This window comes from Carettochelys insculpta, chromosome 17, assembly GCF_033958435.1.
Source record: "Carettochelys insculpta isolate YL-2023 chromosome 17, ASM3395843v1, whole genome shotgun sequence".
Lineage (NCBI taxonomy): Eukaryota > Metazoa > Chordata > Testudines > Carettochelyidae > Carettochelys > Carettochelys insculpta.
This window is the reverse complement of record NC_134153.1, coordinates 8218760-8231539: the sequence shown is the minus strand read 5'-3', so window position 1 is coordinate 8231539 and position 12780 is coordinate 8218760. Positions and strand designations below refer to the sequence as shown.

The 12780-nt window shown below is 41.3% G+C and overlaps 1 protein-coding gene across 7 annotated transcripts in view; it reads right to left on the bottom strand.

Moving 5' to 3' along the window:
* Window positions 1-12780, bottom strand: part of DIDO1 (death inducer-obliterator 1) — a 98355-nt gene that overhangs the window by 43539 nt on the left and 42036 nt on the right. For all 7 annotated transcript variants that reach the window (XM_075012017.1, XM_075012018.1, XM_075012023.1 and 4 more), the window contains 2 exons: window positions 4258-4464; window positions 3236-3461 (listed from right to left, as the gene is read on the bottom strand). In XM_075012017.1, coding sequence (XP_074868118.1) covers window positions 3236-3461; window positions 4258-4464 — 433 coding nt within the window. The remainder of the gene's footprint in view (window positions 1-3235; window positions 3462-4257; window positions 4465-12780) is intronic.

Genomic DNA, 12780 nt, shown 5'->3' with positions numbered 1-12780 from the left:
TATTTTGATATTTCATTTTATTTTACTTCTATTTTGACATGCCCTGAACTTTAGGACTTTAGTACCCAATATATAAACTGAAAACTAACAGTACAGTAAAGAAACATACACTAGCAAAAGCATAAAATAGTCTGTTCCAGGACAAACCTGCAACTTTGAAATCTCTTGTTCCACCTTCCCTAATATTAGTAAGCTAACCTTCTAGCGATTAAAAATTACTTCTGAATTAAACTTCCTGCATATGTTGTGTGCTGGATGCTACAAGTCAATGTGGATCAGCTACTAAAACAGACAGACCTAGTTTCTGAAAAAGAAAAGTGTACCTTTACTTCCCCATAGCTGTACAGCCTAAATACTGCCTACATCTTCAACACAAATAAAACATATTATTATCCATGTGGCATCATATTTGCATGATGCTTCGCAGTTACTAGGACACCTGCACCAATGAAACTAATGATTTCCAGTCAGACCATTAAGATCTTAGTGTAATCCAATACTCAAGTATGTATGTTTTGGTGGATTTACAACCCACCCTCCCCTCCCAAAAAGCCACTTGCTAGAAGGGCCTAATTTCTCACCACAAAGCAGTATGAATCGTGGGCAATTTTGAAGCAACCAATGTAGTGGTGGTTGTAGGGAGGAGATATCACTCCTTTTTAGAAACGTGTGTTGCATTCTTCAAATAACCATGTTACAAGTGTATCTGCATAAGAACCAAATTTAAAAGGAAGAGATAATTTTTATCATAAAAGTGTACACCTATCCAGATCTGTTAACATTTAACAGAGGATTAAAGGGGTTTGCTGTCCAACCAGCTAATAAAATCACTGCTGTGTTTAAGTGTATTGAGATGTCACATCCACCAGCAGTATTTTGCATACAGTATAGCTGCATTTTATGCATATACTATATTGACTGAAGGAAAGACTAACTGAAAGTATGAACAGGGACGCATCCTTCAACTCTCAGTAGCTGAATTTATTCATTTGACCCCTATAGGGCAACTTGTCCAATTAAAAGTTATTTGCATGAATACGTATTTGAAGGAACAAACCCTTACCTTGTAGATAGCGAGTACCTATCAAGAACAATTTCCATTTCTATTCAGTACAATGTAAATACATATAAAACTGTGTACGTTGAACAAAATAAAAAGCTACACTACCTTGCTTGTAAATTTTAACAATTTGGAGAAGTTCGCTAACCAAAGCAGCTGTCATGGATGACAGTTTCTTAGGAGATGCTACAGATCATTTAAATCACAAATTATTCCACCAGCATTATCAACCAAAAAATAAAAGAATCTTTTCCACACAGAAAAACTGTGTTTAGTAGTTTAGTAATGAAACAAACAGAATCCTAGACATTTGTAGAACTTACCTTAACTGCAGCAATGTGAAATTCCATGCCTATTGGTTGATTACAGTGCTCTTCATCTGGTATACTGAATCATCTCGTATTCGTTAATAAGGCCTGGTCTACCCATACATTTTGTACTGATTTAGCTTTCAGTGAGGGTTGTGCTAGTCTATCAAAACAGTGAGATATGTGTAGCTACTAATGCAGATGCAGTTATACTTGTATAGAGATAGCTCCTTCCCCACTTCCCTTCCAGAAATAAGCTAAACTGATACAAGCACATTTATGCCATTGTAACTGCATCCACGTTATGGGGGTTGTACCATAGGTAACTGTAACAGCATATGATTGCTTTTATTATTGTTAAAGCAGATTTGTGTGTAGAGAAGACCAAAGAGTTCATAGTAGGCCCCTTTTTAACTCTGGATAGAAAAGATAATGCTTTTTGAAAACAATAATACAATAAAACCTATAATGATAATTTAAAATGCAACTCTACAGTTGTTGGGGAACATAAAAGTACCAAAAATTATTTATTTAAATTAAGTAGGGGAAAAAAGTAATCTGTAGAACATTATAAATAGTATGTACTAAGACTGCATTTCTAGAAGTAGTGCAGTAAAATACAGGGGAAGATTAAATTTAAATGTAATACACTCCTATATTCCTAAGAAAGTCTAAAGAGTTGTGAAGTAATTTTGAGGGGAAATATCTGTGTTCCCATGATGTTCAAAGGTTCCTTCATCTGAACAATTTAGGTCTTGAGAGGAATTTCAAAATGAATGGTACTCACTTATTTTAAAAATATGTATTTTTGTCAAGTTAATACATATTTCATATGTTTAATAACCAGGTCTACTTCTCAAAATAAAAATTAAACCCTGATAAAAGGTGCTTAATAAAAGCTGGGAGAAAAAGTAACATTTGCGTTAATTAAATTTCAAATTGAGAAAATATCAGTCACTAGAAAACTATTTATGATGTGTTTTGTAAACGTGAATGATATATGTTTTCACTTAAATTCCAATAAAATTATAACACTACTTCACTGGAGTCAATGGAAAGTAAGATAAAGTACAAAGTCTATTTCACATTACAAACCAATATTTACTTACCTTTGTATCAGCTAACAAAAGATTATGGACACTATTCAACACCTGCAAAATTATAATATTTAAGGCAAAAATCTCTGCCTAACTTCTCTTTAGATGTTTTTTCTTGCATGTGGATAATGTGTGAAATATGAACAACACACAGACAACGAGGAGATAAAGACTACCATCCCCAACCTCCAGCCACTAAAGATTATCCTTAAAATATAAAGTAAATTAAATATCAGGAAGGAAAACTTGGATATATCTGACAGTTAAGTGCTGCCTGCAAAAATATATAAGCTCTGTTAAAAAGCCCTTTTTTGAAAAATCTGTCTTGGCACTAGCAATGCAAATACAAAACTTGAATAGCAGGTGCCAAAGTTAGATGTATGACAGAAAAATTTAAATTAGTACAGTGAATTGTTTATAACAGGGGGACCTTGTGTAGCTTACACTATTTTGAACTTAAGAAGTGTGTATGTATACTTACCTCCTCTGACAACAGAAATGGTTAATGCCTTTGGAAAACATATGATAGTTTACTCAAGCAAGTTTACATTCAGAAACCAGTTGCGTACAGACTGATATAAAAATTATAAATTAACCTTATAAAATTTCCCTGATGTGCATGTGAATCTCTGAAAGTAAAGATAAAACTTAGAATAATATTAAGGAGGAAAAAAAACCACCAAACTTCCTAATCTTACAGAGCTAGGAATGGATGGGTATTCAAATAAAATGTAAATGATTACTCAGGAATATCCCTATGTGATACATACATTTGAACAACAGTGAAGATGAAATGGCAGCAGTCTTTTCTGGCTTTACTGCATTGTAATTATGATCGCTTGCCCAGGATGGTGTGCTGTTTTCTGAAGAGGGCTCTTTAGCAACTGGTTGGGAGTTTGCTTCTGTTTTAGGGACTGCCACCATACTTTTCTTCATGTTGATCTCTCTTTTCTCAGGAGCTGGTCTCTTCTGAGTGGACAAAGGCTTTGTACCTGTCTGTATAATTAGCAGAACCTTAATTACTAATAAAGCAGTGACAGGAAGAATCATCATGATGCACGTATTTAGTGACAAAATGTCTTCATATATAAAAAATAATTACAAATGCATTTCAAATTATGCAGTTACAACACAAAATGGATTTCTGACAAGTCGCTAAAGCTAGAGAAAACTCAGTAGCTCAAGAAGTGTTGTGCACTCTACTCATGATCAGACCCCGCCAACAAACTGAACACATATGTACTTATCAAATATATATATAAACCTGCAAATCCAGCTGTACCTAACATTTTAAAGTTGTTTCAGAGAGCTAAGCCATATGAATTAAAAAATGGCTTTTAAGAAGTTCTTTGATTTTGTTATGTGCCACAAATCCCCCTTATCTTGTTTCCCCATTTAAAAAAAAAATTAAAACTTTTAGTCCATGAAGATACTAATAATTTTAACTTATGACTTCGCTTCAAAAATTCAATATTAGGGAAAGTGAACATTAGACAATTCTTTTAATAGCACGTATGCAAAGAAGACTATTGTATTTTAATAACCTTTTCCTGTGAGATTCTTCAAATTAAGATTTAACTGAGTTATCTCATTTTTTAACAGTTTTAGGTAATAAAGTTGGCAAAATAAAACAGAATCTCTAATGTTAAATCTCACAAACTAAATATATTTGTCTGAAAAACTGCACAGTAACAAATCATTATGCTTTAGAAAAAAATAACTGCCGCAAAGCTTTTTTTTTTTTTTTTTATTTTGGTTGGTTGTTTTTTTTGGTTCAGGAACATGCACTTACCTGCAGCTGAGATTTTAGAACTGTGGTTCTCTCAGATTTTGATTTGATCTTCTCTTTTGGCTTCGATTCTTTTCCAGCACTGAGAAATTTCATAGTGGCTGCAGCATGTTTGAGAATGCAGTCATTACTGCAGTACACAGAATCAGTCTGAGCTACATTGGAACAGCCAGGACCAATGCATTTGGAAGCACCAGGAATGTCAATTACCTAAAGATTGAAGCACAAAGAAGTTCACATTTTAACCAAAAAACTGAATATAACCAGTGGTGAGGACTTTATAACAGAAGTTAGTTTGTCTAAAAAGGTATACCATGATTTTTCAATCACTACATTCCAGAATAAACTGTTGACACTATGCCACATCCAACTCTGTTGACCTAAGGAATTCATGCTTGCTAATTCAACACAAAACTAAAATATTTGTAAAATCAGCAATATAAACAAACTCTATGACAATCCATTTCATTTATATTAAACATAAAAGTATCACAGGCTTTAACACATATTTCTCCCTGAGTTATTCCTATTACTACATTAACCAGGCTGCCTCCCTGATAACACAGAATGCTGCAGCACGTTTTCCTATAGTTTTTCCAATCTTGTTTTAAGTCCCAAGTGACAGGACTACCCCCACATCCCAAGGGAAACCACCCAAAAGACTGGTATTTACTTCCCACTGTCAAGACGGAAGTTTCCCAATACTCCCAATAAATTTTCTTAGTTTCACCCATTACTCAGATGGGGGAGTAGAGGTAAACAGGATAGAATGCTCCTGGGCCACTAGCTTCAGGACCCAGCTGTCTGAGGTAATGGTGGCCAAAAGGTGGTAAAAAGGCAGACACAGTGGTGGAAAGGATGGCACTCATACTGTACAATGCCTGGAGTAGAAAGATCACTCAGGCTCCTGACCACACCCTCAAAATTGCTTGGGTTGTTGAATGTGGGATGCCGCAGACAGTTGGTGCTATTGCCGATGAGGTCGATGATGCTGGAATCCGTGCCACTAGTGAGGTTCAAAATATTGCAGTTGCTGCTGGAACTGCTTGTGTGGTCTCCAACAGGAAAAGTACCGGGCCCACCTGAATTGGGGAGGGGGTGTTTACATTCCCAGTATACGCAGCGTAGCGCAACAATCCTTCGTAGAGTGAAGGACTTCCTCCATCTTTTCTGCCAGCAGATGCTGTTTGTCAAAGGGGAGGTCCTTCACTCTTTGCTGCAGTTCTTCGGAGACCCCCCGAGGGCTGGAGCCACAATGTGCACCTCATGACCACAGAGGAGACTAGAACCCTAGCCACCATGTCTGCCACATCCATCATGGACTGGCGTGCCATGCGGGAGATGATGTGCCTTTGTGGATAACATTCACCAGGGCTGGGTGTTGCTGCTCAGGTTAAGACAGGAACCAACTCCTCCAGTTTGGAGTAGTTCACATGGTCACAGTCAGCCAGCATGGCCATGTAATTCACCACAGAAGCACCCTGCCAGAAAAATAAACCTTGCTCCCCATGATGAGCCACTTCTTACTTGTCTTGCCCTGAGGAGTGGAACGAAATGATTTGGTCTTATTATGGATGGCATCCACCACCAATTTAACTGTAAGTGGGTAAACTAAAACTCCACATCCTAACAGGCCACAATGTATCATTTGTCAGCTCTCGTTAATGGGAGGAATGGATGCTGGCATCTGCCAGATGATGTTAGTAGGGTCCATAATGGCCTCATCCATGGGCATCCCAATCCTGGAGGAAGAGGAAGGCTGCAGGGTGCGCAAAAGTCTGTACTTTTTAACCAGCACCTCCTGCAGTTCCTTCTCCTGGGCCTCGACCACGTCTAAACAAATCCTGGAACACCCCTAACCATCTGCAGGGGGAAGCAACACAAAAAGCACTGGGTTGTCTGGTGAAGATGAGGAGTGGTTCAGTGGGATCTATCCTCACCCTCTGACAGGGGATCCTCAGCTCCAGAGCGTTGTGATGATGGATATGCCACCAACATGATGGCTGTGGCAACATGGGACAGTCTCTAGACACCGTGGATGGTGCCAGCAGAGCAGGGTAGTAGGGCAACAGTGCCTGCCAAGGTGACCACTGAGGTGCTGGCTCCTGAGGGTATATGTAGTGGTGCATAAACCAGAGTGGGAGCAGCTATGGGAAGGCCACAGTAGCTGGAGTGCCTGGGGCTAGAGTACTGTAATGAAAAGACACTCCTGCAGTCAGAACCACCCCATCCCAGGGTGGGTGGTTTAGTCCCTCAGGCTGAGCAAAAACCCCAAGTATCTGGATGAACACGGGGATGTAGGCAGTGCTGGGAACACACGCTGCAGTGAGCCAGGCAGTGCCGGTACAGTGTGTGTTCTCGGTGGCAAGTCTTCACTGAACCACTTAGATGCTGTGCTGCACTCCAGTGCCAGGGGGCTTTGGCAAAGGTGTGTTTCGGTGCTGCACAAGAGTGGGGCGGTGCCTTACCCCTGGACTTGTGCAATGCTGAGTCTGGTGCCTCCTGCAAATAGCATGGAGGCTTGGAACGGTGTCGCTTGTGCTCTGGGTCCAGCACCAAGGGCGGGGTCTTAGTTTTTGAGGACCTCTTATGCTTGGGGTAGAAGCAGCAGAAACTGGTGGTGCTGACAGAGTCAGAGGCACCAACTGTTGGTGTCTTCGCTCAGTGTGCGCACACTTGTTTTGACAGCACTAGGGACATCGCAGCAGTCTTCTCAACTCTCAAAGCCCATGAGGACAGAGCCAGAGGCCAGGAACATGCCAGAGTAGGGCCCACCTTTACAGATGTCGTGCTGACCAAGGCAGATGGACGTGCAGAGTCCCTACCCTTGATCTCCCATGCCGGTTTCTTGGCTGAAGGTTGCTCCGGGGCCGTTGGTTGAAGGGACTTTTCATAGGGATAAGTCTTAAGCCTGTTGGCTCAGTCCCTCCTGGCCCTCACTGTGAGGCTGGAGCAATGGAGGCAGAACTACATTTGGTGGCCCTCACCCAAGCACTTGATGCAGGAAGCATGGCCATTAAAGGCCAATGTGGCTTCTCTGCATGTCGTCAATTGCTTAAAGCCTGTGGAGACTGGCCTGGCAATGATGTGGCAACAAATTCTAACTAAACTTATCTTCAAAAACACATTTTTTTTTTTTGGTTACTAGAACTTTTAACAGGAGAAATAACTTGGAGAAAGGGCATAAAATGCTAAACTAAAATCTTCTTGTCTTTCTGAGTGATATCGAAACTTCGTCTGCAGCCAAGGACAGAAGAGAAGGAACTGAGGGGACTGCGCCAGACAGCATGAGAAGGCACTACTGCACATGCGTGGTAAACCAAATCTATAGAAGAATCTCTGAGAGCCAGCACAAGGACATACTCACACCCAGAGAGGAGCACAAGGACACTACTCAAAGAATTTAACATCTCCTTCCTGTTTCCCCATTTGTAAAATTGGACTAATATCAATTATCAACATTTGCAAAGCACTTGTGCAAAGATGAGAAGTGATATGACAAAGTAAATATATCCTGCAATATTCTGGACTACTTTTATGGAATTAACTTTGCTGAATTGCATTAAACGTATTAAATTAGGTAACATCTGGGATCCACTATATTAATATGCAATTGTATGTGAAACTGTATGCAATTCCTCTACAAGGAGGGAGATGCTGATATAATTCCTTGGTTATACATCCTTTTAAAGCCATCCCCCAATAGGTTTTGCCTATAATACTGAAAAAATGGATTTTCCAGTACCTGAAAACCCTTTGTCTGTTAAATAGACTGGGTTTAAACTGACTCAGAACCTTCCTCTTGATTTAGCAAAGAAACAGGATCCTGTTTCACAGAAGGCCCTAAAGTAAGGGTTGAAAAGACTGGGCCCAATGGAGTCTCATAAGACTCTGTACTTGTTCTGAGCTGAAGCTGTGACGAATTTGAAACCTGAGTTGAGTTTTGAAGGACTATTCCTACCAGAGCCCATAATATGGTTGGGTGAACTCTGGAATAGGTTCTTTTGCTGCTTTCAAAGGTCTTCTCTGTAGCACCTTTTCCTTCACAATAAAATAGGTATACATATAGGAAGTGCTACGTGTTACAATATAACTGTCAGGATGTACTTAGTTATTAATCTCCCCCCCCAATAATAGTAAAGATGTGTGTTTCGGCAGTCTTTTGCTAGAACATCCTTATCTAGTCAGAGGACCTGGTGCCTGGAAATACACCCGTCAGGAGGAAGTGGGACAACTGCAACCACTTAAGAGAAATAAAGATAGGGAGCTGGAACTTGAGATGGGTAGCCTTGCTGGGTAGGGTGACCAGAGATCCTGTTTCTAAAGGTACAGCCCTATATTTAAACCCTCCTGCAGGTATCCTTTTTCTTAAAAATGGTCCCCTACTTTATCTATCTCACCCCTTCGCCCCAATAAATGCTGGCACATCCTGCTGCTGGCTGGATCCCTGCTTGCCAGCTGCCCACCCACCAGCAGTTAAGTATGGGTTCCAGTGGGCTGATGATGGATATGGGTATCAGTGTTCCCTGTGAACTGAGCACTTGGACAGCCACCCAGGAGAAATTCATGTGCCGCCCAGCTGATTAGAAGGGCACCCACAGTGGGCAGCATGTGTTTCTATTGGTGGTGCACATCCACGCACGCCCAGCTGCACACAAAATTTATTCCACCCATGAATGGGAAAAAACTAGAGGGAACATGGGTGGGTTTACAAGTTGGGTGGCAGGGTGAAGATGCAGCACATCGGACCAGCCACTCCTCCTGCTAGTCCATCTACGCAGGCCTTGCTGTATTCCAGCTCTCCATCAGAAGGGCCTTGCTACCAACGCTGCTTTTGGCTGGCACTGATAGAGCACTGTGAAAGGTGGAGGCTGATGCATGTGGACAGGTGCCACGCAATAGTTACATACCATCTCTGATGCCCACTCATCACCATTTAACGTGCTCCCGTTTTCGCTGTCTTCTCCCTGATGTGCTGCTTTGCTACCCTCCCTTGCCACCCTTTCAGCCATGCTGCTCCTTTGTATTTCCACCAGCACAGCAGCACAATCCCGCTCCCAGCACTGTATGCAGAACAACCCCTGGTCGGAGAACCCAGCTCACCAACAGCCTCTGCCCTGCAGGCTCCTTCTTGATGGGCTGGTGCCCTGGAAAGGCCCAAGACCTTCTGGCCCAGCGCATCAAAACAATGCACCTTGTGACTCTGAAATGATGGGGAGCAATTTCAAGCCTGTTCATGCTTGAAACTGAAGGCTCTACAGCAGTCCCCGATGTAGGGGATTAGCACCTTCTTCACGCGTACCCCAACCCTGGATCCTGCCCCAAGGGAGGGGCTGCACCATTCCATAAGCACCCTCCACTGCTAAGCCACCTTTCTAGCAGGTTGGCTGAAGCCTCTGCAGCCAGGTTCCCTCAGCCCAGGGGAACAATGCAGCCTTAAGGTATAACCCCTTCCCCCCCACAGGTTGTAGTGCTGATGACAGTAGGTAGGTGGATTATGTTTGCGGCCAGCAGCAGCCTGGAGGTGTTAGCTGCCTTTTAACACTGGGCAGATAGGAAGGGGCAAGCTGTTATCAGCCATAGCTGGGAGGGGTGTGATGGGAAGAATTCTGCAAAAACCTGGGCCAGGTCACCATTCCCTTCCACCTGCAGCTGGAAACATCTCCCATCCTTTCCCCACCACTTGCAGCTGGAAGCAGCTTCCATCCCTTCCCTTCCCCACAGTGCCGAAAGGCTGTTGCTGGCACCATACTGGTGTGATCCCCGACAGAGAGAGGAATGGCATGTGACTGCATGTGAATCCCACCATATATTGCCAGGGGAAGACACGGCACCAGTAGCAGGATAGGTGGATCTGTCTTTAGGGTCATGAGAAGCATGAAGGATGGAGAGCACCAGGTATGCAAGGTCCAGTCAGTCAGTCACTCCCCATCCTATGTGACAGCGGTGTGAAGGGGAGGGTGGGATGTTCCTGTCACCTCTCCCGCAGTGTGAATGAAGCATAAGGATGTTGGGTCATGACTTCCCCTGTGAACCTTAAAAACAAGGTAAATAAAAAGCAGGGCACAATTTGCTGTTAATTTGAATACTTGTACCATGTGCGTTCTGATTGCTTGCTGCTGAACTTGCTTGAATATGAGTAATTTTAGCAGGTGTCCCACATTCAGCATAGGGGAAATATGGTCACCTACAGCTTGGACACAGAGGTTAAATACCAATGCAATTGCCATAAGCTGACACATGCTGTTTTTCCTCAGACAACAGGGGGCTGGAGTACATGATAACTCTGTTGGTTTCTGCTTGTTTCACCTCCATTTGTCAAAATTTTTCTATTAATGTGGTGACCACAACATAAGACTCTACATAAAGTCATAACAAAGCTAAACAGAAAAAGACTCTGACAAAGGCTCACATCCCCCTGTCTGATCTGACTTGTTTTTTCCCTCTTTTGATAAGTACTACTGATACTGGGCCATTTCCACCTTGCTGAATAGACCCTGTCAGCTCTGGCCCTCCCTTTTACAGGGACCCCACTCTTTAAATACCCCTCTGAAACCACCCCCCCCACTCATGCATCTGATGAAGCAAGTCTTTGCCCACGAAAGCTTATGCTCCAAAATCTGTTTGTCTATAAGTTGCCACAAGACTTCTTGTTGTTCTATTAGCTCTGTAGATGCAATCCAAAATTGGACTGGCCTTTTTCGCTGCCCCATCATGCTAAAACTCTTGCATTAACTTGTATGTTATTTTCTGCTCTAGTTCCTAATCTCTCTAAAGCTTTTCCTTTTAAATCTCAGACATCACTGGTTGATCCCATCCCTGATCATTAGTGAAGATGTTTAGTATGAACTGGCCTAATATCCAGTATTGCAATACTCCATTACATAGCTCTCCCCAACTCAATGTGTGGTAGTTTATTAGTAATATTTGTTTACAAGCTTTCAGGCATTCCTCAAGCCACGTGACAGTGTTCCTACATAAGCCAATTTCTATTGATTCTTCAGTTAAGTTTTACCGAGACATTAGTAGTCCCAATCTAAAATCCAAATACCACCAAATTTTGTAGAGCTAAATACTGTTCCTGCAGGATAATTCTCTACAATACTCCCACTTTTACATTTGATTATCTCCAGACAGCAGGAGAAAAACAATACAAGAATTAATACACAAATGCTTCTTAGAAGTCATCTTATACTATATTTTAAATATATAAAAAGTCAAGTTGTAGTATGTCATAAATACTTATTAAAGGTCCAATACAGTATTGCCAAAGTTAATGGTAAAAAACCATTTTTTTCTTCAATGGTATAGAATCAGGGTGTAAGTTTTCCTGAATACCATGGCACTTTGAACCAAGTATTAATTAGATGTGATATTTGTTACAAGAATTTGAACTATTTAAAAAAAAAAAAAAATCAATCTGCAGAATACAGGTCAAGATTCATGCCTTGAAAATGTTGCAGGCAACAGAAAGTTACTCTTCCTTTAGTGGTAATGACAATCTTGTTGACATCTTTTCCGAGTTTCTGAAAATTTAAACTTGAAGAATGATTCTACTGTGAAAAGTGATTGTAAGGTTCCATGTTTATTTCCTACAATTATTTCTGTATCAAGAGTGTTCAATGTATAACCACATTTTTAAGTAAACTCTAACTTCACTCAAATCAAGTTGAAGCCGCTCTTCTTCATGCATCATCACCAGTACCAGAAGTTCTTCTTGCCACAGGCTTTTGTTGCAACTGTTTTCAAATTCCACCACTCTACCCTATGCAACTTACCTACTGCACAAGATTTATTCTGTGACCAAAATTAATGGATCTGATACTGAATGCATACAAGGAGGTCTGCTGAGTAAGAAGGTGCCAAGTTCGCAGTCATCCTTTAGGAGTAGAAACTAATTTATGGAAAGTTCAGGGAAAGGGTAGAACCAAAATTTAATATATACAGGTTGAACCTCTCTAGTCTGGTGCACTCTCCTCTGGCAACATCCATAACCTGACATGATTTTAGTTAGCCAGGCAAACACATATCATGGGTTTGACCAAGTTTCCCAAGGTCCTAAGGTTTTGTTTACAGCCACCTGTCCTGGCTCTCAGTCTTCTGTGCTGCTATTTAGCTGTAATTTACCCCCCAATGTATTCTAAGCCCAGTAAGCAGTGGAAGTGCTGGTAATGATGCTAGACAATACTGACCTTCTGTGGTCTGTCAAATTCTCTCATTCGGCACTGGTCAGGTCCCAGTGTTGGCCAGACTAGAGAGGCTCAGCCTGTATAAAACTTAGTGGGTGGGTGACCTCATAGACACACTGAAGTCCATTGCAAAACTAAGATTTAACCCAAGGTTTACACTAAAAATTATCTGTGAAGCCACTTCTAAGTTCTACAAAATTTTGAGGTACAATTAAAAGCAATTAAATATCACAGTCCTAAAACAGACACAGCCCTGCAATTTGTGGTAAAATACCTATTCATTTTCTTTGTTATGATTCATAAATAAAACTGGACTTCAAATGAAAAACCCAAGTTT